This window comes from Rhamphochromis sp. 'chilingali' (assembly GCF_963969265.1).
Source record: "Rhamphochromis sp. 'chilingali' genome assembly, chromosome: 18".
Lineage (NCBI taxonomy): Eukaryota > Metazoa > Chordata > Actinopteri > Cichliformes > Cichlidae > Rhamphochromis > Rhamphochromis sp. 'chilingali'.
This window is the reverse complement of record NC_137945.1, coordinates 19,573,872-19,601,759: the sequence shown is the minus strand read 5'-3', so window position 1 is coordinate 19,601,759 and position 27,888 is coordinate 19,573,872. Positions and strand designations below refer to the sequence as shown.

The window sequence follows — 27,888 nt, the reverse complement described above, 5'->3', positions numbered from 1 at the left end:
GCTCCATATACTGACGCGCTAACTGTTTCCCATGTCCCATGACGTACTTGCCGCATTCCTTAGCCAGGTCACACCAATCCCTACGGACGATGTCCAACCCTTTGAGCTCTTGCTTGACGCTAAAACGTCCTTCTCCGTGTTGTTCCACCACAAGGGCGGCATACTTCTTCTTCTTCAGCAGCAAAAGAGACTTGAACACACCATCAATGTCGATCTCCAATAGTTTGTACAGCTTGTTTACTTCTGCCTTCACCTGGGATCAAAGTGCAAACACACGGATTCAGTGTCAACATCTGGTTATAATCTCCACTGCATGGTGCGCATGTAAAAAGTGATAAAACACCCAAAGCACACACCTTATTGCCAAGCTTAAAAACTTCATCCAGACACTTGCTGTTTGTGTTGATCATGATAGAGTCAGTATCTCCATAGATGACTTCCAGATTCATCTGAGTCACACAAAAGGGGGGGAGAGAGAAAGAAAGAATCCATACAGTTAAAACTGGGATAATAAAGTGAATATTACACACATCAAACTGCACAATTTCTAAAACAATCTAATGTTAGATTTGACTCATTAAATGATATTTAACCCAAAGTTTATCATTTAGCTGCTTAATACAGATGCAAGAATCCAGGCGTCCTGATCCAGTGAAGAAGTCATTATTAAAAGGATTATTTGTCGTGTACATTTTACGTTATTCTGCACATAATTACATATCATATTAGAGATATTAAACAGGAACAACTTGGTAATGACTGACCTTCTGAACCATGTCTTTCGTGTGCATCAAAATCTGGAGAAAAGAGGAGACAACACTCTGAACGATGCCAACAACAAAAACAACACAACACAAGCACAGTAAACAAACACGTCACTCAGGAAGATGAAATGATTAAATATTAAGTTTCCGCGTTATTAATTGTGTGTGTGTGTGTGTGTGTGTGTGTGTGTGTGTGTGTGTGTGTGTGTGTGTGTGTGTGTGTGTGTGTGTGTGTGTGTGTGTGTGTATATACACATTTGTGTGGACATGGGAGCAGAGCAGGTGATTTGCTTTAAATGGGGGATAATTGGCTAAGAGGGCAATTATGAGAGCATGCTGTGACAGGCGTCTTTTCAACCCACACAAATTCACAGTCAGGCAACACACACACACACACCATAATGACTTGTAATGGCCTTTATAACCTTCTGGTTGACTGACGGAGAAATAAGAGAATTCTGTAAATGCAGATTGACCACTGTGTGTGTGCGTGAGGAAAGCTCTGAGCAGCAGAGGGATCCTAACAGGTGGGGGCCCAGAGGAAGGGAGGGCAGTGTGGGGATCTCAGGTCGCTAATCTGGGGGGGTCTGAGGGACGGAACGCAGTGTGACCTGTCACCAGCAATCTGCTCCTCAATCAACCACAGCCGCATATATACACCCCGACTCGCACTGTGCTCCGTGTGGGGACAAGGACGCGGCTATTTCAGAGTGTGAGGAAGGGGCGGGGTCGGGCTTCCACTCCCTGAAACCAGAGTGGGCCATAAGCAAGCTTTATGGGCTGCTACATACCGCTGTACGGCGGGGGGAGTTTGAGTCATTCAGGGGAACAGCCTCTCCATTAGGGACTGCAGTCAAGGTCAAGGTCTTACCACAAACACACACACAGTTTTTCACCTCTGCACTTATGCAGTGGATTTCGCTGTAGACAAAATGACCCCTGCCTGTTTAGCAGAAGAAGAAAGGTTGGAAAAGAGGAAGATGAAAGAACTCTTTATAAATCTTCAGACTGAGTGCACAGGTGCTCCACTCCAATAATTCATGAATACAAATCTAATTTGAGACATTTTTAACACTGCAAAAGCAAAAGTAAATTCGTGGTTTAAAATGTGAATGACAGCTGCCTGCAGCGAGTGTAGAGTAGTTTATTTACGACAGAAAACGAGCCCGAGGAAATGATCTTTCAGAGGTATAAAATAAAATGTAAAGATGACACCAAATGTGCTCAGTCTGTCAGACTAAAGGTCACATTTATTTATTCCTTTTTTTAAATTCCATGCATTTGAAAATAATTTTGACATTTAACTATACCAAACACTATAACTGAAGGTTGATGTTTCAAATACAGCCAGCTACTAAACACAAACACCACAACAAGCAGCTGTGATGGTTCAGGCTCATCTGCTAAGGAGTCCTTGGTTAGACACTAGGCCAGCACCTTGCACTGGTGTGTGCACATGTGCATGTGACTAAGCCGTTGAAGCAACACATTTTTTTTTCCTTGGGTAATATGATTTTACGAAGCAGAGGATTATCAGAAATAAAGATAACAATGCGAGTGTCACATAATCAGACAAAGGAGCCGTTTCAAGCCAAATTATTTGCATCAGACGCTAAAATTCATCCATCCATCCATTCGCTTCCGCTTATCCTTTTCAGGGTCGCGGGGGGTGCTGGAGCCTATCCCAGCTGTCATGGGGCGAAAGGCAGGGTACACCCTGGACAGGTCGCCAGTCTGTCGCAGGGCTAACACATAGGGACAGACAACCATTCGCACTCACATTCACTCGCACATTCACATCTAGTGGCAATTTGGATTATCCAATTAACCTATCCCCACAAGCTGCATGTCTTTGGACAGTGGGAGGAAGCCGGAGTACCCGGAGAGAACCCACGCAAACACGGGGAGAACATGCAAACTCCACACAGAAAGACCCCGGCCAAGTTGGAAAATGACAAAAAAGTAAAAAATACACTATAAAATCAGCAGGATATAAATCATGACATAGTAAAACTCATGGAAATTCAAATGCAACTAAAGATAAACTACCCCAATGGGAATGCTAATTTGATAATTAGATCCCTCGTTTGTTGACTTGAACATTTCTAAACAAAACCCAACGTATCCTGATGGTGTTCAGACACCACTGCAGGACAAAATGCAGGCACAGGCATCACAATAAAGAGCATTTATAAGAATGAAATGTCCACATCACCACATCAGCCAAAAATCACAATTAGTTGTGTAACTGTTCTTTTTGTATGTTTTTGATTCTCTACACACTTACAGTCTGAGTTGACCTCATTTGCCAAAAAGGACAAATTAACTTACAGATGAATGTGACAGAAAGCATTAATATTATTTATTTATTTGTATTTTCTACAGACATAACAAAAATATAACCTTTGTTGATTAATCTAACCCTCAACCACAATCATTCACCTTAGCTGTCTATAAAGCCAGCATATAAAGCCTTAAACGTCACCTTCCCACTCCTTAAATGCAAAAATTAAATAAGTCATCATAATGTCCCATTCGAAAGAAAGCAAGTGCAAACATCACAAGATGAAGTTCAAGTTCTCCAGCTAACAGCCAAAACATGTAGGAGAATAAAGATAAGGGGAAAATAATTTGAAAAAACCCACAGAGTCCGGGTATGATAGATCTTAAAATTCACAAATGCAGTCATCAAATAGACACCATGGATTGTATTTCATTGCTTATTGCTACTTGGCACAACACACGCCCACCAACAGAGCCCAGGACAATGTTTTAATGCAGGCCTGCTGATGCAGACAGTAAACGAGAACCATCTTAGAGAAACTTAGCCATGCTCATTATCCTCACAGTGTCAATCATCACATCAACAAAACTCGGCTAAAACTCTGCTTTTGTACTCCATCTTGAAATCTCCAGTAATACTTTTTTTTTTTTATAATAACAAAACAGCAAAATAAAAGCATTGAAAGGAGAAAGAGCCAGGAGACGAAGCTGAAATGATGGAACGGACTGAATAAAAAGTGCAGAGACGTGATGAATGGGGAGATGTGGGAAAGACAGACAAGCGAGGAGGTGAGAATGCGTTGATGTAATTGATGTGTGGACTCATTTAGACAGGTTTTCCATATGCTGTCAGTTCCAGCAGGACAGACTGCTTTTAAGGAATGAACTGTGTGAAAGACAAGTCGTTTGACCATGACGCTGGAATGTGTGCAACTGACAGTGTGTGTGCACGTGCGCTCATCTTTAAACGCATACCGGCATACACATACTATACGAACCAATGCAAACACACATCCCCAGGGGGTAAAAAGAGTGCATGTATGTCTTCACCGTGATGACTGCACTCGTCAGCACCGTGAATGACGCTCATTCTGGGCCAAACATCTGAAAAAACTCAGCAGAGGGGCTCACAGTGCTTAATGTTAACCTGCTAACATCAATCAAATTGATCAGATCAGTCTGTACCCTCGCTCGGCTTTTTGCGCCGATCGCATTTTCGCTCCAGCTACGAAATAAGAGTTGTTCTTTCAATTTTAACAATCATTACTTCTGAGTTTTGCCATCTTAATACCTGCAACCAGTGAAGCTGCTTCCCTTAGTTTAACCATTTTCTACAAAGTGAATTTAGATAATCTATTCAAAATCTTCCAATTACAGAGTCGCTCTTTTTCCCTCACACTATAAAACCAATTTTCTAACATTCCTGCCTCTCATCCTTTCCGGCTCCTTGGTGTTAATACAGTGTAAATAGACCGGACAGTAATTGAGCAGCTCGCTGACAAGTGCTCCTGCAAAGTGAAGGATCAGGACAGAACACATGAGACTGAATTTCTCACGTTTGTAATCACAGTTTCACCTCATCCTTCCTTTTGATGCCACATTGCATGTGAGGGCTCACATGTCAGGTTGCATTCCTTGGACTGAAACACCAAATAAAAGGACATACCTTGCAATAAGTAGAATATATTCTATTCTGTGCGTATGCAGCAACATCAGCCGCTGCTCTGAGTGGTCAAAGTCCTAGCCCCGCCTTCAAACCAGCCATTTCAAAAGCACTGAGATTATGTGCCACAGTCTTCGACCCTAGAGTGCCTAGCTTTGGTTCATTTGATTTGAAAGAAATAATCACATAGCTACTGCAGACGTTTAGTTCACATTAATATGGTCATACTGAATATCACATAGTCACATATGGTATCACGAGATCTGCACTGACCTACATCAATGGTTCTCAAATGTTTTCTACCATGTCCTACTTTAGTATCTGAAAGAGGTGAACGCTCCACAACCCACAGTTTAATTAATCATGTAAACAAATAGCTTTTGTGATCACTGCAAAAGATTTATTTAACAAACTCAACATTTTTCACCTGGCCATCAAGAACACATCTGCAACGCTTTGCTATCCAACCAGTGTGCCCTACTTGAATGCAAACCCTGCAATAAACATAAACCTGTGACTTGCAGCAGAGTCAAGACACTGCAGTTGGCAGCAGCAGCAGCATTTTCAGACGCTCCAAGTTTAGATTCAGCAGTTAAAGCATTAGTGCGGTATTCCTGCACGAGTTTTACACTGACATGCAGCTTCCATGTGGCATTTTTCCTTTGCACTACTCATTTTTAAAACCTAATGTACCCAACAAATCTGCCTTGTGCCTCGAACACACAGACTTCAGGGCTCCAGAAGATGTACTTTGGTTAAGTGGTACTACCACTAGTTTGCAACATTCAAAGATGCCAAAAAAAAAAAAAAAAAAAAAAAAAAAAAAAAACCAGAAAAGAAAAAAGTGACCAGGAGTAACAACTACAGGAGGCAAAGTCTAAGGGAAATAACACCTCCTGTCCAGCTGAATACAACTCAGACTTTAAATCAAAGTTTAAAAGGTAGCAATGGATTTCAGACTGAATATTGTTACAAAGCCGCTTAACACAAACCCATCGACACTTTTCAATACCCGTCCTAATATCTCACTTTAAAAGCTGCATTTTCCCGCCGTCTTTGACTTGACTTTTCACAGCTTTTCATTTAGTGCTTTTAACAGCGCCTCATGTCTTTGCATGTGCACCTGTGTGCCTGCACACGAGCTGTACCCATTAGCTGTGCGTTATTGCACCCTGTCATGCTAATTGATGAGTGGTTCAGCCTTGTTGTGATATCCTCCTTTTCCCAGCTGTTGCTCAGCTTTTTGTTGGCCTCATCTATTAAGGCCTTACATGTCTTGTTGTCACGTCAATCTCGTGTATTCTTTATTTGAATCCACTACCCCCCCAACCCTCATACACTTCTCATCAAAATATCTTTTGTCTTTTGCCAGGCTGTCATTTTAATAAGAATATTACTCTTAACTGACCTGCTTGGTTGAGTGATGAGTGGTTTGCAGACTGAAAGGCAGCAGTAAAGACAAAAGATAAATGCGCGAGCCCCCCCACCCCCCCCATTATCATTACATCTTGAACTCTGGCACACACACATACACACCACATACATCCTTCTACTGATCAGCAGATCAGAAGCGGCATGTTAAACCTCTGTGTAGCAGAGGGCCCTTGTAAAAAGAGTCTGGGGCACCAGTGACGATTGTTTTGAAAAGCACTCAGCTGAAAAGCATTTTGGGATGACAGTCGGTCGACTGAAATAGCACCTGTGGAGGAACACACCACTGTCAGAGCTGGGGGGTGGCGGGGTGACATACACACAACATGTCCACAAGGCACTTGAGCACACACACACAAGTTTGCAAAACTCTTTCACGAACACAGCCTCGCACACGCAAAGATGCATAAAAGATTTACAGGCTCTCTTCTGCTACCGTGAAGTTATATCTGCACACACCTCCGTACACACCCACAGAGACCGAAAGTCCTTCTTTCACTAAAATGATTTCACTTGCACGCAAGAATTCACGAGCACAGAGCACAGAGCACAACACACACACACACACACACACCTGTCCTGGCAGATGCCATAGCTGTGTTCTCATGTCTGCCATCGGGAAGGTCAATCTGTTGTAAAGCTGTGACTGATTTAATACAACCGGCCAAGATCACAAACGCCGACACTGATTGAAAATAACTCAACAATGACAACAATCCTCCTGCTGTCCGCTCAATTATAATACTGTACTTTAATAGCAGGAAAAGGCGCATCCTGGTATGTCACTGCATTTTCTCAGCCAAGTTTTTAATACATTGTCAAGTAAATAAGCAATATAATGGCAGATACACAAGAGCAGCAGTGAAGCCAGACTTTTTATTACTTTTATTTATTTTATTTATTTATTTTTAAATGGGGGTGCAATACAGCTGTCATGAAGACAAAAAAAAAAAAAAAAAAAAAAAAAAAAAAAAGCAGTGAAAATTATTGTGGCCAATAATTAAATCATGATTATCATGAATTTAAATGATTATTCATGCTTTTGAAATCTACACCAAATCAAATCTATGGCTCTATCGAATAGAGTGAGCGCCTGGGGAATAAAGCAACAGTCAGAGGGACTTACTAACTTTTGAAAGATGCTAGACCGTCGAAGTACTCAACTAAATATGCCACTGGTTGGTGGGGAGTGAATTTGAGAAAGAAATGGTTCCCAAAAAGCAAAGCAAAGGAAAAAAAAAGCACTGGCATGCAACAAAATGTGGAATAATGATGATTTAATCTCAAATATCTGGTTTTACTAATCACTAAAAGTAGGGGTGCAACGATACACAAAATTCACGGTTCGGTTCGGTTCGATACTTTGGTGTCACGGTTCGATATTTTTTCGATACAAAAAAATGTTCATGCGTTTTTAATTTGTCATTTATTAAAATTATAAATATATATTTTAACTCAAAAGTACAGTTTTTAAATTTAACCCTCACCCTTGTGCGTGTTTTTTATTTTGACAGCGAATGCACACCTGCGGACCACTTATGTGCAGCCCTGGTTATTTAGCTCGTCATATTGCAGCCACAGAAATTCTTTTGTCCATGAAACCATAAAGCTGCACTTTCTTTTTGCCTTATAGTCTGATTTGTCATAACTTCTCCGTTTTGTGGTAAGCTTTTCTTTGGCTGTCACTTCTTCACCCTGACCTGTCTTATTTGGCTCAGCAGAACTGAAATGCTTTTACACACGCACTCACATAAGCTCAGCGATTCTCTGCGTGATCAACCTCTCACATGTTTAAGCTTGCTGCAGGAGATTTCACTTGTCATGTTTGCATAGTAAGCTAACGATTAATAAGACGATGTCAGAGGAATTGGTGCACAAATTATCATCACTCACAGATCAGTACTGTCGCTCTCTATACACAGTTCGCACGATTGCAAAGTGAAAGCAAAAAAACAAGCGCAAATTCAAACGCGATTTCAATATGTCACATATTGACAGTGGCTCACCGATGCCAATGACATAATTACCCAGCTACATTTCTGAAAGAATGCAAAAGCATTGACATATATTTTTCCTTCCTACAATAGCCCGACGGGCAGGGAAGAGATAGATTTTGGTAGCCCGACTGAAAAAATCGCTAGCTTCGGGACGTCGGGCTAGCGATATTGCAAGCCCTGTATCTGATTGAGGAATCACTCATCTTTGGAAAAGAGAGTTTATTACAGAGAAATGGCTCTTTCCAAAATAAAAGCTATACTATCCGCTTCTTCTGGGCTATATTCTCAGCAGCATAAGGAGAATCATGTGCTAACAGCGGTCTAAATGACTCGGCTAAAGTTTGTAGCATGCATGCTTGTTGTTTTTGTCTTTGCACTAGGATGATGTCGGCGTAAATGTGCAGTCATATTCGTTGTGTTCCCACTAGTGCTTTCAGGTTAATCTCGTTGAAATGACCTTAACGCCACAACACGGCAAATCTCCGTTAACGAGCTACCGCCGATCGCTCCGTGCATGGGGCTAGACGGCCAACACGTTAACGAGCTAACTGCGCTAACACACTAGTTCACACCAATGTAATTGAGCATTGCACGGCACATCCAACATACTGTTTTACTTTAGTCCATGACTCGCTTACCTTCAGGGTCATACGTCACATGAAAACCAAAATAATTCCAAACGCCAGATCTGAATGAGGTTCAATTTGCTTGTTGCAAGTAGAGCTTAACTTCTGTCTTGCTAGCTTGCCCTGCACTCTTCCTTCTGACTATGCTGTCTGTGTTGAGCGCTCAGTGGATCTGCGCTGGACAGTGCAGCCTAGGCGGAGTAGTCGAACACAGATTCACTGAGCGCTCAACACAGACAGCATCGTCAGAAGGAAAATTGATAAAATAAATTACAAATGTTGTATTGTTCGATACATATGCGTACCGAACCGAAAGCACTGTATCGAACGGTTCAATATCGATACGAATATCATTGCACCCCTAACTAAAAGCTAACACTATAAATAAATTCAACTCACTCCACAGGGTAAATAGTAATGCTCTTTTTGGGGGTCAGTCACTATAATTATTGATGATTTAGTATTGTTATTATGAATTATTTACTACTATTATTAATACTAATTATTACTCAGTATGGCTGCCATTGATTTAGAACAAAGTCACTAAAATGAATTTTAAAAACTTGTGCTACTGAAGTTAATCTTTTTTAAAATGTTAAAAGCTGCGTTTGAAAAGACTCAAAATGTGGTTCTTCTTTATGTAAAATTTAAATAGCTGCTCACTCATAAAACATGTTTATGTGGGAACAAAATCCATAGAATAAATAATTCTGAGGGAAAACAAACCCTTATTTAGTTTATTAGTATTTATATAGAACTTTTCAAAATAAAGTTATAAAGTAAACAAATAAATTCAAATGCACGCCAGATGAATCCATTATCAATTATAATCTCTGCCATAAGCTCATTCTCACATGGCCTCATTAGCAGGTGTTACGAAGTCGCCGTTTAAACTCTGAGCCCCTGCGCGGTCCACCGTCCGCCCTCACAGACACGCTATTGATGCCAGAATAGCAGCGCTGCTCCCATGTGACTATTTGTTAAGTCCACTCCTATCAAGAGAAAAGCCCACTCTTTAAAAGGACTACAGGATCATGGAAACATCGCAGCCCTCATTTCCCCAAACGCACCGGCGGAGTAGGCAGGCTTATGTATTCTTATGTCTAATTCAGGGAAATGTAAAAATGACCACTGTGATTCTGAAACCCTCAATGAAAGAAATGAGGGCAACAGTATTTACTCACATGACATCAGAGCATGCAGTCTGACAGATGCGACCACAAATGAGACGTGATAGGTTGGTTCAGGTATTTCTGTGTCTAATTCTGGGAACTGATTTGTGATTCTTGAGACAAGAGAGATGATACAGAAGCAGAACAAGGGACACCAGGGGCAACAATATTTACTTAGACTTCATTACGAGCACATGCACCCTTGCACACACGTACGTACGGGAGAGGGTTTAACCTAAACCAAACTCTGACCTCTCTGCACCCTCAGCTCCGTTACAGAAGCCAGCTTCTATCTTCACTCTGCATGCCAGCCAATAATGTCAACTACGAGCTCCTGTCAGGCTGTTTTTAAACACAAGGACAGAGACTCAATTACAGCAGAATGGCTTTTAGGAGTCACCCTCCATCCGGAGAGACACACACCTGCTAATGGTTGTCAGATTTGCAGGCAAAAGGGTCAAAGGTCAAACCAATCTGCGATCCGCAACAATAAGCAGCTTCCCTCGGCCTGCGCTGTGAACATCACTCGATTAGGACGACGTAAACACACCATCATGCAAGAGAAGCAGGCCAAACTAAACAATTGAGAATTTTAAAAAGCGAGCTTCTGATTTCATAAACACAAATTAAATTCAAGTACAGACTCTTTGCCATTTCAAGTGACTAGAAACATTAACAATAACACAGGTCAACAAAGGAAAAATCATGTAGTTGTTCTAAACCTGCAGCTGATTCGTCATCCCTAAGCAGGTTTGCGGAAACCTTTCCCCCCCAAATTAAAATCTCCTCATTTAGTGGATGAATTCGGAGATCCAGCAGCCTGTGGCCAAAAAAAGATCTTTCTGGTGTGACAGATGCATTTATCAACCCATTAACAAAAAATAAATAAATAAAATTAAAAACGAAATAATCACATGTGTGCAAGCTGTCTGTCTGTGTCATACAACCATTTCTCTGCACCCAAATGCTCTCTGGCGAACATACAAAAGAACCCAAAATAACGCTGAGGGAGTGAGGGGGACATCAATCTGTGGAGGACCCTTGACTGTGTAATCCTAAACCTTCACCTTCCTCTTAATACCCATCATCCCCCCCTTTAATACCCACACATACCAGGACAGAACAGGGCCACAACAAATGGTCCCGACAAAGGGCAGAGTTCGGCCAGTAGCACTTGTGCACGCACACACAGATGGGTAGTAGTAGCACACACACACACACACACACACACACACACACACACACACACACACACACACACACACACACACGATAGAAGACATACCCAAGGAAGACGCACAAGAATCAGGAGGAGATGTAAGTGGGGGGCTTTCCCCTCCTAAGTTGGCAAATTTGATCAGAAGGTCCACAGCCAAGGGTCTGTCAACCCCCATCTAAGCCCAGGGCTGAGACACTGCCGTGGCCTGCAGCCTGAGCCATCCGGCCACACTGGGGGGTTAGGCCTCATTTTAAAACGAGAGCGAGAGAAAGATGAGAGCCGGGCCAATCAATAAATACAGAGAACACATGAACATTCACTCTGGACACTCATCCAAACAGATGAAGGGAACGCAGGGGCGCGAGAGGAGGGTGGATTTACACTGTGGACAGAGTGGTGATCAGTGTACATGTTACAATTACAAAAATAAAAAGCCTCCTAAATCATGAGATGAAAGTGGAGTGCAAATGTGACGATTAAAATGGGGGTGGGAGTGCAAATGGCAATGCCCACAAATACACTAGAAACCCAGTTATAAATGCCAGCTGGCTTTTCTGGCTCGCTGCAGTCGGAAACTACCGAGAACTACTCGGCTTGCCTCCTGTTAACTTTAGGACTCTGTACAATTCAGTAAAACAGACACATTTGGTTCGTACTACTGCTGATCTGCTGCTTTTCCTTGACGAGCATACGATGCTCAAGTGCTGGAAAAACTGTCCTACAAAAATCCTATTTTAGATGCTATAAGATTTATACACACACACACACACACACACACACACACACACACACACACACTTATATACAAGTAAAACTGACAAAAAGTAAATTTCAAAGAATATCTTCCACAGCATGTTGCCTTATTATCAGCAGGCTGGTGCTGAAGCCACGCGCTCTCCAAACACACAAGCTGCTATATAAATAGAGTTGTGGTAGGATCATAGATACAAAGTAAACAAAACACTAAGATTGTGTGAAGTGGGATCTCCTGCTTCATCAGCAAGCCGAGGTACGTGTGTGTACACCGCACACTGACTGATGACCTTTTTGACGCACGTCTCTCTGTAGTGTACTGAAGTCCTACATCCAATTTGCTTACAGCCTCCTCGCCACACAGGACAACTTGAGAAGTTTTAGAAAACTTTGGAGGAAATTTTAGTTTCCAACAAACCTGCAAAGCATCTGAATCACTATTAGTATAAACACTCAGCTGACACATTATTAAGTACACCTTGATAAACCCAATGCAGTCTAATGAGACATACCACCAGTATAACCTTCTGTATAAAGGCTTATAATGTTCAGCAACTGTGTAAGGATAACTGTAGAGTAGTAAGGTATTTGATCCTGGCAAATGTATTTGTGTCACATTGTGATGCTTGGAGGTTGACTTCATACTTGGGTGGCTGTAGCTCAGGATGTAGGGACTTTACTAACTGAAAGGTGGGCCGTTCAATGCCTGGCTGCTCCCATCTGCATGTCTAAGTAAGATACAGAACCTCAAGTTGCTCCTCTGATGCGTTCATGAAAATGTGAATGTTAGAAAGCACCACTTAGGAAGAAAAAAGTGCTGGGGTGACTGAGGCGTGTTGTATAAAACGCTTTGAGTAGAGTAGAAAAGCGCTACATAAGAACAAGCCCATTTACCGCTGAACATACTAATTAGAGTAATAATTATTAATAATACTAATTAAGGAATAATCATTTCATTGAGGAGTAACTGCAACAGATAATCAGGTAAAAATCAGGTAACCAAGCGACTCTTCAATAACAGTAATTTATGTTTTTATGCTTTATTTTGATAGGACGGGTGGAAGAAGCCTGGGGCAGACGCGCATGACTCGCACCAGGCCTCGAGGACTGTTCGATATTCCGTGGCAAACGGGTCAGTCGACCAAACCTAATCTACACCCTGCCCTCTTCTCAACACTGAGGATACAGCCATCTACACAAAGTACCACAAACAGTATTAAATATGGGCATAGCTTCAGGATAAAAAACAAAAATAAAAATAAACCTGCATTTGAAATGAAAACACTCTTCAAGGCTTCAGAAACCAATCGCTGTAGCTACCTCCATCTTTTATACTGACCGTAACAAGGACTCGCCACCGTCAGTGTGAGCTCCATATGGGGGCAAAGGAGTCCCAGATTCAGATATAGATTGGGATGATGTCTGCTCAGCTCTTAATGGTAATCCTGTTAGCATGCTATGGATAATGGGCAACAAAAATGCTCCATTTCTGTGCGGACATGATGAAAATGTTTTGTTCATGAAGCACAAAAAACAAAAACAAAACATCTTTTATATACACATCAGTTGTTGTTAGACTTTTTCAAAAGCAAGGACAATTTCACATCCTTCCAGTCCCACCATTACAAAAGAGCTCCAGCTGCATCATTTTACTGTTACACCACTTATGCTTCACAGGTTTTTAATACAGCCTTGGTTAGATATGTATAATCCCATTATGTATGATGCGAACTCCCTTTTGCTTCAGGGACATTGGACATCAGTATCTGTATTCTCAATGTACCCAATCGAATCTGTTCTAGTGAAACCTTCTTACTTCCAGGCACCAGCAGAGTGATCAGCTTGAAGGTGTAGCATATAACTATCTTAATGTGACTCACTAATGGTGACATCTGTGTCAGCATTTTCTCCAACTAAATTTGGATTTCTGGCCCTCCTGTGATAAATAACTTTGAGGTTTCAGTTTTTATACAACAAATAAATCAACAAGAAAGGTTGTGAAAATAGCTGCTAGCTGTAAGTCTATTCCACATGATTAAATTAGGGCTTCTAAATCTAGCAACACGGGCAAGAGCAAAGCCTTCGAATAATGGAAATCTAGTCTACTCCTTACACGAGAATGGTGATGCTTCCCGGATTATGTAAAGCAAGCAGGAGGTACAAATGTAAATGAACCCATCTACCTCAGGCTGTTGATAAATACGAACTACAAGATATAAGCGGTGAAGTGTTGAGGGACAGAAACTCCCACCTGCAGCAGCAAATCCAATACACAACTTTAACAATGTAGCTCTGTCAGCTGAACAACAAGCATGACTGGAGGCCCAAACGGACTGACAAAATAACAAACACGCACAGTGAGTTACTGCCCTGCCCTCTATTAGGGAGCACAATGAGTGTGTAAGGGGATCTTAATGAAGGACTCCCCTGAGGCAAAGCCTGATGCCTCTGCTGAGGACTTGTACTGTTAGAGCTCATTAAATGAACATGAGTACTACCACTGACATAGTGGGAGAGTGTGAGTGTGTGTGTGCTCGTGTGTGTGTGGGGTGTTCAGTTACAATACCAGCTTTAGCTGTTTATGTCATGCAGTACACATGCATCTTTGCACCAATTTATTGAGCGTGCATGCCACTGTCATTCCATTTGTGTGTTGAAAGAAGTGCTTACACAATGAGACTTTAAATGGAGAGGGTTAGATTCAAGAGTGCCCGTGGCATTCTGTTATTGGAAAATACTTGCATAGTGTCACTGATATCACCGAAAATAAGGAAAGTCTCTTATTCTGACTAAATGAAATTGAAGATGTAATCATATTTGGGAGACAGAAAAGGGCACAGGGTGTGGGAGAAACAAAGACATTTGTAGAAACAAATGTGAGTCAGGATAAAGCAGAAAACAAATGACAAGTCAAAGAAAATAGGCCAGAGTAAGGAGTGTTGCACAGTGCTGAATATAATGTAGCTGTGCCCTCTTGTGGATGAACGTTGGACTGTTCTTTACACTTTTCAAAAGAAAGTAGGATAAACTTGTATTTAATCAGTCTCAGTGTATTTGGTGCATTTTATAGATCCAGATACTGCTCTAAAAACAAAGCTTTACAGCTAAAACGCTCGAGGTCCACATAGCCTTTAAAGTCAGCAGTGTGTTTGTGTACTCACCTCCCTACCCTTGTGTGTAACCAGGGCAGCAAGTGGCTTGGCGTAAAAGCGGCTGTAGCTGAATCCCAGGCAACCGTACATACTGTTAGCAGTCAGCTTCAGAGCCTTCTGACGGATGTCGTACTGAGGGACAAAAATATTCCAATGGGAAAACCGGCTAAAATGAGTGCAGCGCAGCAAAATATTCAACAACAGATTTAATTAATCCGATATGATATGGTGTGGCGCTTTCCATCAGTCTCATCTAAGTTTCTGCCATTTCTTAGGTACACTGTTTTATACACTGCACTGATTTTTATATATTATTACATATTGTTTTTCATTTATTGAGTATGTGTGCAACTTTAGCCGTCTTTCCATTAGTACCTACTCGGATCGACTTGCCAGGGCTTGACTCGGATAGTCTGGTTTTGCATAACAATTGAATACCACCCAATGTGCTTGGTTGTTGTTATAGCAACACGTCTGAGCATCCCGTGACGTAATTAGTATGCGACACGAACGCTATAACAAAGGTGGACATCGAGGCGACAATAAACCTGCTGCTCCGTCTGTGACTTTTCGTCCGACTTGGGGACCACGGCGTTGTTTCTTGTAGCCATTTCCCTCGTTGCTGGGGTGGTTTTGAATTTCGTAAACAAGACGCCACTGATTGGCTGATCAGTGGCGTCTTGTTTACAAGTCTGATGACGTCACATTTCAGTACCTGCTCGTAGGGCTGCTCGATTATGGCAAAAATGATAATCACGATTATTTTCACTGAAATTGAGATCACGATTATTTGACGATATTTATTTAACCCTTTAAGACCTACTATGGAACCAAGTCCACCAGAGCTTATATTATTTTATTTTTTTTTACATGCTGTAGTGCCATTTGTGGGAGCATTTCAAGTTGCTATACATCAATACAACTGTTATAGCCCATATTTTAATAATATGTATGCATTAAGTCCATAGTAATTACATAAATTGCAAAAAAGTGCAATAAACTACAAAAAAAATTGAAAATCGCTTTTGTTTTGTTTACATATATTTCTACTTGGAGAAATTTAAGAGGTTTATCCCTCAAAACTTTAAATACAATAAAGTTGCAAAAAATAGTTTCCCACCACAGGAAATTTATTTTGAGTGTCTTCATAGTTTTATTTTGGAGATACACCAATTTTTATATACTGCAGGAAAAACAAAAAACAATCCTATGATGCAAATTTGCAAAGAAAACAGCATGTGCCTCATTTCACTGTGGGAAGTGTTACGAACAGCTGATAGGATCGGCAAAGCGTGTTTCTGGAATATTATGTTTTTGTTCCTGCAAGCGCTTTTTATGCAATTTTTGCAAAGCTATATGTGGAAGGAAACCGTGACCGAGGACAAGCTGATGGCATCAGATGTAAGTACAACTCCTCCGGTTTCATATGCAAAACAAATTATTGCGCTAGCTTACACGGTTCAGGTTCTACAGGGATTTAAAAATAGTTACGCAAAACGGAGCGTGCTGCTCTGACCGGCTTTAAAAGGTTAACAATGACTTTAAAAAAATAATATAAAATGGTGTGCAACACCACTGAAGTTTTTTTTTTTTTTTTTTTTAAACTCTCTTTTCAACCAACGGCAGTCACTCTCCAAATAACTTCTGCTTAGCTTTCCGAGCTTCCCTCGGGTCTTCTTAATCAGCGGTCTCCAACCTTTTTTGCGCCACGGACCGGTTTTCACGGACCGGCCTTTAAGGTGTCGCGGATAAATGAGGGAGGGGCTAATAATCGGCTCAGTCATTTTTAATGATCGTTGAAAGCCCAGATCGTAATCGTGATTAAAATTCGATTAATTGAGCAGCCCTACCTGCTCGGATCGCTTTGGAGCCCTTGTCAGAGCAGGGGGTACCAGGTACTATGACCTAATGGAAAACCGTGGTGAGTCGATCCGAGTAGGTACCAATGGAAAAAAGACTTTTCATTCACGAAAGACGTCACATGCAATAACAATAAAGCTTCTCTGTTCTATTCTGACACCAGCTCACAAATACCACCCCTACCGCTAGTGTGTGTTCACGTGTGTACCTGCAGGTAGAGATCTGGGTTGATGTCTTGCTGTTTCATGAGCCCTTTGACCTGCTTACGCCGTTCAACCAGCTTCCTGATTTCCTTGGGCAGGATTCCCATTTCTAGGTTAGGATCTGGAATCTCGGGAATTTCCTCTGGGTCATCCACCTGTTGCCATGAAAACACAAGTCAAAAGTGTGTAAATGAATTGAATCTCGAATCCGAAGCATTTAGCATTAACGTAGCTGGACAACAGGCTCAACCTATAAACACAACTTGTGACCAGTTTTTGAACACTACCTCTTTCTTCTTCTGGGAGTTCTGAGCCTCCCTCTGCACGGTGGTGAAGCAGATGTTGAACTCTTGGATGATTGAAGGATACAGACTGTTGAAGTCAAGCAGCAGCACAAACTTATCATAGAAACCTAAAAATGAGAAGAAGAGAGTTAAAATAATTGCGTAAACATGAAAAAACAAGGTGAGTAAATACATTTTTTTAGACATGCCCAGTGCTTACCAACTTTAGGATCCAGCACCAAACCTCCAGCATAGGCTGCCTTCTTCTTCCTCTTGCCTTTGCCTGCATCCACATCATCTTCGCCTTCAGCCTGGAAAAAAAAAGAAAAAAATAGAAGGAGCTTTATTTCAATTAACTAATTTGGAAAAAACAAAAATTCAGCTGCGTGTGTTATTTGGCTGCATCTTCACCGTCTCGAGCTGTGCTTTTTTGAAAGAAGGTTTGTCAGGGACGATGTAGTCTTTCTCGTGGAAGGCATGAAGCAGCAGGAACTCGTTCCTCTCAGAGCGGCCTCCCATCAGAGTACGAGACTGCAGAGACAAAGCAGGGAGAAAAACTCATTTTCCAGGACATTTTCTGTCACATACGGCGATTAGAGCTTCCAGAACAAGATGTCAAAAAAGGATTTTTTTTTTTTTGCCTCAAAGAAAATGGGAAAACATGTTGGTTTGGACTTGAAACAAGTCGGTTAAAAACACGAATGAATGAAGGCAGAAGTTTGAAAGAATAATAGTTTTGTGAAGTAAAAAAAACTTTGTCAGACAAGTGTGAGTGGATTGTGACAGCATTTTTAGTTGTTTTTACTGATATCAGCATTATAAAAATTTTAAAAAGTAGATAAAAGATTGGAGAAAAACCCGTCAACCCATGTTACGAGTGCTGACATTGTATAATCTGCCCACCAGAGGGCACACTGCAACTTCCCTGTTGGAAACACACACATTTGGACCGAAGAGCTGATCCAAGCAGAGCTGAGTAAAACGGAAATGAGTAAATAAACAAGTAAAAATAACAAACGTTGGGAGTGGGAAGTCTGTTTACTGTATTGTGTGTCCAAAAGACAAAAGGAAAAAAAAAATTATATATTAGCCGATAAATTCGAATGTCATATTTTTAATCGCTCTTAAAAAAAAGCTAAAATATTGGATATCAGTTGGTCTATAGTCACTGTAAATCTGCCTCAACTCAATAATCAGAAAGGCAGAAAGACTACGGTGTGATCGCCCTGAAATACATGTTTGCTATTTTAGCTGAATCAAGCTGGATACCAAAGGTCATGTAATTCTGTTATTGGTACTAAATGCTAAATTTATGATATCAAGAAACTCGTAAAAAATGAATTAATTGAAAACTCAGTGAAACAGTTATCATTTCCAACACAAATATGTAAAACTGTAGCTCCTGAAACCAACTGCTTTAAAATACGACCCTACAATTAAATTTTATGCTTTTTGAAATGAGCACTCTGTTTGAATAAAGCTGCTTTCAACATCTCACCTGTTGCCTTTGCAGAAAATACCAAGATACAGAAAGCACATGACAATCCAGCATAAAAATATCAACATCTTACCCAGACCCACAGCACACAGCCCTGACATTAACGCCATGCAGACTCATAACGATACAGCTTAAATGACTGTGGCTGTTCCCATACAGTGCTACTGACATGACCCACTTCAGTAGCTTATCTAATTTTGGTGTTTTTTGTCCATAAAGCCAGCGTCACCTTCAGCCTGCTTACTAAATAATTATCTGCATTTGTCTTGATGCACGCTCAATCATATACTGTAGGTAAGGAAATCTCAAAAAAGTTGATTGTTTATCTTGACTGTGTTTTCAGTGGGAGAAACGTTTCGACACTCATCCAAGTGACTTCTACAGATCAGTCTTGAGGTCTTCTATCAGTGGTGCTGGGTTCATTCATTATGCAAATGCATTGTTTATAAGGTTGGAGAAACCTGCAGTCAGCTGAAACTGAAGATGAACAGAATCATCTTTTTGGAAATTGGCTGAATTGCATCACTTTTAAAAATATGGAGTCCAAGGAATAAACAATAAGTGTGGAAACTTGTGTGAGAAACCTAAAACCAAAATGTCAGATGATGATATTGCTATTGTGGCTTAGACTTGTTATGCTTTTCTTGATCAGCTGAGAGAGACTGCATTACTAGAACCCTTACTTCAGTGTCTCGGTGAAGTTAAATCCCGGTTGGCCTCAAACTTCCTTAACTTCAATGAGAACAAAACCGAAGTGATAATTTTTGGACCAAGTGGCAATCCCAGCACCTCCCATTTTAACCTGCACAGTCTTTAGCCTTTTATTAAATTGCATGCCAAAAATATTGGGGTTATATTTGACAGCAATTTCACCTTTGAAAAACAGATTAGCTCAGTTGTACAGTGGTCTTTCTTCAAACTGAGGCTGTTATCTAAGGTGAGATCATTTTTTGGCGATTCATGCTTTTATTACATCCCAGCTGCACTAATGCAACTCCGCTGGAGTTAGCCAGACCTGCCTGACAAGACTGCAGTTGGTCCAGAATGCTGCAGCTCATCTTCTGACACGTACTAAAAGATGTGAACATATTTCCCCGGTGCTTGCCTCTCTTCATTGGCTCCCTCACCACTTCAGAATTACTTTAAAAAAAATTTATTGTTGACTTACAAAGCCCTGAATGGACAGGCTCCCAGGTATTTGTCTGACCTCTTGCAGCCTTATGCACCCTTTAGGTCTCTTAGATCAAGGGGTCTTTTGCTTTTAGCCATACCGAGGTCGAGGCTGGTTCACAGAGGCGATCGAGCATTTGCAATCGTAGCGCCTAAGCTGTGGATTAATTTACCCCTACACATCAGACAGGCTCCTGCTGTCAATCTTTTTCAATCTTATCTTAAAAAACATTTTTATTTACTGGCTTTTAATACAGCATGAGAGTTATTTGTTAATTCATATTTGATGTTTGGTATCAATATTATAGGTTATTTTAATAGGTATTTTGTATTCTTGTACAGCACTTTGGTCAATGTTCCTGTTATAATTAAATGTGCTATATGAATAAATAAAATAATAAATAAATAATTATAAGTATGTGACTAATTGACTGTTAATACTCTGGTATGCTGCAAACTGTCAATTTGAGTTTTGTGGCTCAGCCAAACTATAAGATCATTGTGCATGTTAAATTATGTTAAAGAAAGAGCAGCATTGTCGGCATTACCATGACGTTTCCAGCAATACTGGTGATCTGCAGGGCGAGTGGCAGCACGTTGAGCTCACACATGATCAGGAGGATCAACTTGGCGTCTGTCCATGTCAACTCCAACAGGTACAGGAGGTGAGGAGAGTCACTGACACACATATTCATATATATATATATATATTAATGTACACATATTATTTCCCACATTGATTTGTGAGCGAAGAAATAACATGTAGAAACTTTATAGATGAATAATACAAAAGAAATGACTTGTACTTCTTATCCTGTGTTTTTGGTGAAATTACCCTTTACATGTATTTACCTGTAGAGGTTTTTAATGTCTTCTTGTGGGACTGTGATTCTTTCCGTCTTCAGCACCTGAGCAGTGAGTTCAGTCAGATGATAACTTTTACAGCGAATCAGCTCTTTGGCTGAGATCTCCACGTCACAAACCAGACGGCCACAGGTGGCGTTCTTCTCTGCAAAGGCACTACGACCCTGCGGATTCAAAAGCACCAGCACGACAGAACATAAAGCTTCTTTTTTTCTTTTTTCTTTCTTTCTAGTACATTTGAAGAAAACATTCTCAGCAAATTTGTTTCCTTACCCCTAATTTGGGCATATTGGACCTCCTGAGGCGTCCAATTTTTGACCAATGGGGAACCTTACACACATTGATGCGCTGGAGAAGAACTTCCAAGTCAAATCCAAAGATGTCATGACCCTACAGAAAACAAACATGTACAGTGTTTTTAGCCAGAGACAAAACAATAACTTTAAACCCAATTAAAAATCATTATCACAATCTCAACGTCTCCTACTCACCACCAGCACATCAGGGTCAATCTTGTGCATCTTGGCCAGGAAGAAGCCGAGCAGAGTCCTCTCTGTAGAAGCGATCTCCACCTTCCCATTCTAACAGAGAGAGTCACACCGTCAGTGTCTTCACTAAAATACAGCACCCTGCTTCTTCTATTCAAGTTCCATGTAAAGCAGCAAAATTAACTGAATTTTAATCACATTCACTATTTTGGCTTCCCAGACTTCAATGAGTGATACTGGAAATGCGTGCTACACAAATAAAACAAAAAGCAAATCAAGCACTCCCTAAATAACCACGGATACGCTTGTGTTTGCCAGTCACAGCTGTTCCCTGCATTGTGCAGAATGAAATTTCCTAAACGCGCTCAATAGCAGCGATGCGCTACTGATAACAGACCATCGATAGAAAAATAAAAAATTAAAACAAATAACTGGCACAGCAGAAGGTGAAGCTTGTTCTAGTAAAGTCCAGTATGATGAATGGAGCAAAAACAAGAGGAACTCCAATGCTTGCTAATATGAATTGTCAAAATCAACTAAGACATCCGTAAGTGTCCAATGAACATGGTGATTAACAAAAGGAAAACTGTTAACATGCTGGACAAAAAAGAAGCATGTTGCACCCCGTTGTGCAAATATTCGTCCGAAGTGACCTGTACTGTATATTAACAGAGGAAAAATAGACAGGAATGTCCCACAGGCAGAGTACGGACAACATCCAGAAGATGATGAATCCCAGATTTGTGCACTAAACGTTAGTATGCATGTTTAAAGCTGCAGTTTATGAATGAGTGCCAACACGCTGAGGTTTACATCTGGATACGCGCTCACCTTCTTTCTCACAGCCTCGTTGAAATCATAAGGAAAGATGCAGTCAGCTGGTCTACTGATAACTGAGAAGACAAATAATAAAATGACAAGCCCACTCATTTAGTCTTTGGTTTTACTTCTTAAATGACATTTTGTTTTACACGTTAAGGCTGGGGATTGTTAAAATAAACAGCAATAAATAACTATGCATACAAAGACTACATTCTCATGTGCGACGCCATGAAAAAACTCACCGCAGAAATGAGTCTGGTACGGAGGCTGAGGAGGAGATTTATCCATGTGGAAGCGATAGTGTATAAGCGCAGCTAGAGACACAATCTGCAGGGGAAAATGACTGCATTGAGTCCTCACTTCTTTAGTATTTCAGTCTGTTTGCAAAAAGCATAAAATCGCAGTATCCGGCAGGATATTTGATCGTGTGTGTTCTGACCTCATTTTGGTGAGTTTTAGGGTTCTGGACAGTCTTGAGACTGATGGACATGACAGTGAGTGGTGGAGGTGGGAGATCTTTGACGACTGTGATTAAATCACTCCTCAGAGAGAGCGCCTCCACCTTACACCAGCTGACCGGCTGGTTCATTAGCTCTAACATTGACACAGTGAAGTTTAGAGACTAAGTTTAACATGTCATCTGAATTTTTTTGCAAAATTCCAACAGATAAAGTTAAACTTAGTAAAAGTCTACATCTCCTACTCACGTGGTGACTTGATATCCAACCAGCAAGGGCCTTTAATCTTCCTGCTGAGGAGAAAGTGCTCCAGACTGGATGTGTTGGTTCCAAAAATGTGGGAAAAGGTCGCCCCCTTGAGGTCAGAAGGCAGCGAGGGGAACTCAGCCTGCGAAACAATATTTCCCAAAGGATTAAAGCTTATCTAAACATAAAGAGCTGGATAAAGCGAGGACAATGAGGGAATAGCATATATACAAGTCTGCTCACAGAATATCTGACTTCCAGGTACTCGCACTGAGTGGGCACGTCAGGAATTTCAAACGCATAGTTCTTCTCCACTTTCTGTAGGACAAGAAAAAGAAATCAAACACAAGCTAAAAACATGACTACATTCACACTTTACAGTCTAATCAGACCTTGGACTTGAACTTCATGATCTTAAACTTCTCAGAGAGCTCGTTGAACTCTTGGTACACATCCATCATCCCTACTGGAGTGTTGGACACCTCCCCGGTCCTGGGGTTTGTCTTCTGTTAAATGCAATACAAACACTAATTAGACTTTTAATCAGTAGATATTTCTGTATAAAACTTACATCTCACTTTTTAGATTCCAACAAATATAGTTCCATATATTCAATTGCTAATATTGTGTAGTGGAAAACAAATATAAATACTACTTAACTCAATCATAGTTAAACAACACAATCACATAGCTTTCTACTTTCACAGGTAATTCATTTTTCGACAGATGAAACTTACATATTCGCGAGGTAGGAGGTACATGGTCCGCTCAATGTTCTTGATGCTAACACAGCAGCTGACATGAGACTTTGCAGACTCAATCCACACTTTTCCAAACAGGTACACCACACCTTTCATTTAAATTCACATATCAGGGTGAGCTCTACAAACCTGCCCATGATTTTTTTAAAAACAGTAAACGTAACCGCATTGTATTTTATCCTCACAGTGGGTGAAAATGGGACCCACCTGGTTGGTTGTATGGGTCTTCGAAAGCATCCAACCAATAAAAGCGGAAAACCTGCTCCCCGTCCGGGCCCTCCACCAGAGGAAGTTGGCTGGAATCGACCTGCACCTCGGCCGGAGCGTCGTTACCTCCGCCCTCCTCCTCTTGTCCCCAAGAGCTTCCAATTCTGCTGGACCTTGACAAGGAACACAGCAAAGAAACTGCTAAAAACCCATCTGCTCATATGTGAACTATTCCAGTTTAAGAACATAATTAGTTCTGTGGGTCATGCTAACTGCACCTGCAATCATCAAACTGACTGCACAACGCAGTCAATATATAATCAGGCAACACAAGACTCCCACGTTTTTAAAAGAAAGTGTGAACAACTTTAAATGCTGCTCACTTGCTGGGGAATTCATTTTTGACTTCCTGCAAGTTAACAACACAACAAGACGGCTTAGATCTTTATTTTTAATCTGGAGTTACTCAAAGCTACAATCATTTCAGACCTTAATGAGTCCAGCAATGTTTTGTGGGGGATTGACTGCAGGTGTGACACAGAAGAGTGACATGTTTTGTCTTCTTCTTTAATGTATGGAGCCCTGCTGTTTGACCCAGATACATTTGTGAACCACTGAAGTGAACTGAATTGCAGTCATTTTCATAATAGCCCAATGCAATAATCAGCCATCGCATTTAGCTTTTCGAATTCCTTTAGAAACACCGGCATGTGCAGGTAAAACACGGGAGGAACAGATGCCACAGGAGTAAACACCTGTTTAAATGGCATTTAAATTGACTCACATAAGCACCGGGTTAATTTTGCTATATGCATTTTATATTTTCCTTGTCCTTGCTTCGTTTCCTCGGGACTGAAAGACAGCAATTTTAGCACAACCCATAGAACTACAACTATGGGAAATAAAATGAGGCTGAACTAAAGGCATGAAAAACTCACATGAGGACTGGATCCTGAGGTTCAGCTTTGGCCTCAACTTTGACTGCAGTCACTGCTGCTACTTCATGTTTAGACTCCGCATCGTCTTTCACTACAGGGGCCTCCTCCTCAAGGCCAACCTCCATCGGTTCATCAAAGTCCATCTCATCAAATGCCATGGCATCATTCACTGAGGAACATGTTAAAATGTAAAGTTAGTGCATAAACTTTTCACAAAGCAAAAAAAAAAAAAAAAAAAAAAAGGCAAGAGATTAGAAACTATCTTCATTACCTTCTTCTTCGTTCTTGTCTTCTTCATTCAGCTCTTCCACTTTTACCTTCTGCTTTGCCACAAGAGAAGCAGATGTGGACGAAGGAGGACGGACTGATGACCTGGGGGCAGAGTGTGATGGTGGCGTTCGAATCACTTTTGCCTTTACCCCAGCAGCTGAGGGTGAGTCCTGCTATCAAAGGGATGATGATTCGTTATAATTTCAGGTAAGCCACTTTATAAACATGTCTAAAGAGCTAATCAATATGCTTTGATTAGGAGGGTGGAGTGAGTTACCTTTGGCAACTGAGGTTTGATAGAGAAGGGATTCATGGGTGATCCCACAGATTTCTTTTTCTTTAGAGTCACCACAGGTGGCGGGGTCAGAAGAGCTGGTTTCTGGAAAGACGGAGCATATTTTAAAGCCATATTAACAAAGGCTAAGACACCAAAAGAAAGAAATTACAGCCTTTAAAAGAAAAAAAAAGTAGAAGGGAATATGTCATCATGCCCAAACAGGAGAAAAGTAAAAAAATGGTGAGAAAAGAAACATAATAAAACATTGCAGATTTTAGAATAGTATGTGTAATCACAAGTGTGGTTAATAGATGAAAACGCCTTGCTACAGACTACTGTCACATGTTTAAATGAAGAATTACCAACCTCAGAGTGCAGGTCCTGTAAGATATCCCCTAACAGGTCATCTTTGGACAGATCCACATCTTTCTGTAAGAGACAAAAGTACAAAAACATCTGACAAATGCATAACGACAAAAAATAAAAATAAAAAATAAAAATAAAAAAAGCTGGATGTTGTTAAGCTTTACATTGACTGGAATATCCAAAGCACCATGCAGGCACAGAAATCATTACATGTAGACTGCACGGGGCATTTTTCACAGAAGCAAATCAAAGATGCTAACAAACACATACCTCAGCAGGCCTCTTGACGTTGCTGTTCATGAATAGGCTCTTAATGCTGTTGGGTTTGGCTACGACAGATTTCTTCACATTCTTCCTTGAGTCAGCTCCTTTGGCGCCTCCTTTTCCTGATAAAACAAACAAAACCTATTCATGCACCTGATCTGGACAACTTACTCCAGAAAATGTAATCAACTCCTTGTGTTTACCCCTTTTGTCTTCCACTACATCATCATCCAAATCATCGTCAAAGATTTCTCGTCCATCCTCCACGTATCCTGTTCCATCTGGCAAAAAAAGAAAAAGAAAAAAAAGGGAGAGGTAATAAAACAATTGTGACGTTGGCACAGTATAAATATTCCTACAGCAGGCTGAGGTAACTGACACTAACCATCATCAATAATCCAGTCATCCTCTTGCCTCTCTCGTACCATCTTTGAGTACTCATCCTCGTCCACCTCCTCATACACACTGCTGAACTCCTTCACCTGAAAAACACAACACTGGTTAAAACACAGGTGTACTACTGTGAAATGACACCTGCATACAGCATCCTAGGATAGAGAAAAGCATGAATCATTTTAATGAGTGAAAAACAGATGCTGTAAAAGGAAGTATGGAGAGACTTAACCAGCTTTGTTTATTAAGCCACAGTGACGCAGTTAAAACAGGTGTTTGATGCAATTTAACACATTCTTCACACACCTTAAACCAGGAACCAGTGATATGGCTGCCTTTCATACCTCATACTTGATCTTCTCTCCCATCTTAGCCTTTTTGAGCTGTTCCAGTGCGGACTTCCTCCCCACCTTCTCCCGTTTCTCCCGTCTGGAGCGAGTCTTCGCCAAACCACAGGCTTCACTTCCATCGTCTGAGGAGAGGGTCAAGACAACGCAGTATGAGGAAGGGCCATTTGACTCGTTTCTTCAAACATATAATACACACATGCCAGATCGACCTGACCCCTGTTTCTTTTACCATTCAATTTAAACGTCTGCAGACTTACTGGTGGTCATTATATAGATTTTTGTCGTTCTCGAAGCGCCACAGAAGTTAACAGACCTTTGCATCAACGCTCTTCTGGTAGCTACCTTCATGTCCTCCTGCTTGAACCTTAATAATACTCCTTTTACAGTGGAAAACGCTGGCAAGCAGACAACGGTGGGCACTTTGGGTGTTAATGAGCGAAGCCTGATAGCAGGCGTATTAACATAATCTGAACTAGCTAACGTGTCAGCTAGCTTCTTCGCTTTGCCACCGCAATGTCGCCAAAAGTCAACAAAAACAGAAGTGCGAGGTCCAAAACTCACCGCCGTCCGGAGCGTCCATGTCTTTCTCAGGGTTTGACACTGGAGCCATGGGGAGAAGTGGGGGTTTTGTCTTATTTATTCGTACGGTTATGGCAGGTCAACACAACAACAGAACAGCTCGCGCCAAATCGTCTTCCCGGGGAAAGTCATATGTCGGAAGTGACGACAGAGCGCCCAACCAATAAACTGGCACGCTATCTCACCTCTGTCCGCAAGGTGGCAGTGTTGTACAATCCCTACGGGCTGCGCCCTATCTTCTCCCCTTTTTACCTGATTACATTTATCTGGCAGGTAAGTGTGTGTGATTACTGAGGTCTGGCGCGATGTGGCAAACAGAGCATGCGCTGAAAATATATTCACAATTTCGACCGTTTTCAGAATTTACACAGAAACCACGTTTATGTAACTTAAAGAAGTTTAAAATGCAAATCAGAGAAAGTTTCTGAGCAAAAAATTTGTCAAAAGTGGTCTCAAAAAGTCAATTTATATGATATTAGCCTAAATATTGTATGAGGTTCAAACGAGTTTATAGTGACTTTTTATTTCTT

General features: G+C 41.0%; 1 protein-coding gene across 2 annotated transcripts in view; it reads right to left on the bottom strand.

The window, feature by feature from the left end:
• The window catches only part of pola1 (polymerase (DNA directed), alpha 1), a 64,021-nt gene extending 36,522 nt beyond the window's left edge, over positions 1-27,499 (bottom strand). Inside the window, exons 1-29 of one of the 2 annotated variants that reach the window (XM_080864927.1) lie at positions 27,341-27,499; positions 26,774-26,901; positions 26,422-26,518; positions 26,240-26,317; positions 26,043-26,158; positions 25,773-25,835; positions 25,407-25,508; positions 25,131-25,302; positions 24,860-25,028; positions 23,922-24,094; positions 23,691-23,803; positions 23,346-23,459; positions 23,197-23,271; positions 22,957-23,095; positions 22,689-22,843; positions 22,492-22,576; positions 22,259-22,320; positions 21,431-21,520; positions 21,213-21,329; positions 20,928-21,103; positions 20,624-20,753; positions 17,819-17,938; positions 17,628-17,718; positions 17,411-17,535; positions 17,129-17,278; positions 15,070-15,192; positions 765-797; positions 357-449; positions 48-253 (exon numbers count right to left, since the gene is read on the bottom strand). In XM_080864927.1, the coding sequence (XP_080721053.1) occupies positions 48-253; positions 357-449; positions 765-797; positions 15,070-15,192; positions 17,129-17,278; positions 17,411-17,535; positions 17,628-17,718; positions 17,819-17,938; positions 20,624-20,753; positions 20,928-21,103; positions 21,213-21,329; positions 21,431-21,520; positions 22,259-22,320; positions 22,492-22,576; positions 22,689-22,843; positions 22,957-23,095; positions 23,197-23,271; positions 23,346-23,459; positions 23,691-23,803; positions 23,922-24,094; positions 24,860-25,028; positions 25,131-25,302; positions 25,407-25,508; positions 25,773-25,835; positions 26,043-26,158; positions 26,240-26,317; positions 26,422-26,518; positions 26,774-26,901; positions 27,341-27,389 (3,344 nt within the window). In that variant the 5' untranslated portion in view covers positions 27,390-27,499. The remainder of the gene's footprint in view (positions 1-47; positions 254-356; positions 450-764; positions 798-15,069; positions 15,193-17,128; positions 17,279-17,410; positions 17,536-17,627; positions 17,719-17,818; positions 17,939-20,623; positions 20,754-20,927; positions 21,104-21,212; positions 21,330-21,430; positions 21,521-22,258; positions 22,321-22,491; positions 22,577-22,688; positions 22,844-22,956; positions 23,096-23,196; positions 23,272-23,345; positions 23,460-23,690; positions 23,804-23,921; positions 24,095-24,859; positions 25,029-25,130; positions 25,303-25,406; positions 25,509-25,772; positions 25,836-26,042; positions 26,159-26,239; positions 26,318-26,421; positions 26,519-26,773; positions 26,902-27,340) is intronic. The other variant, XM_080864928.1, reaches the window with a different exon arrangement.
• Between the last annotated feature and the right edge of the window lie 389 nt (positions 27,500-27,888).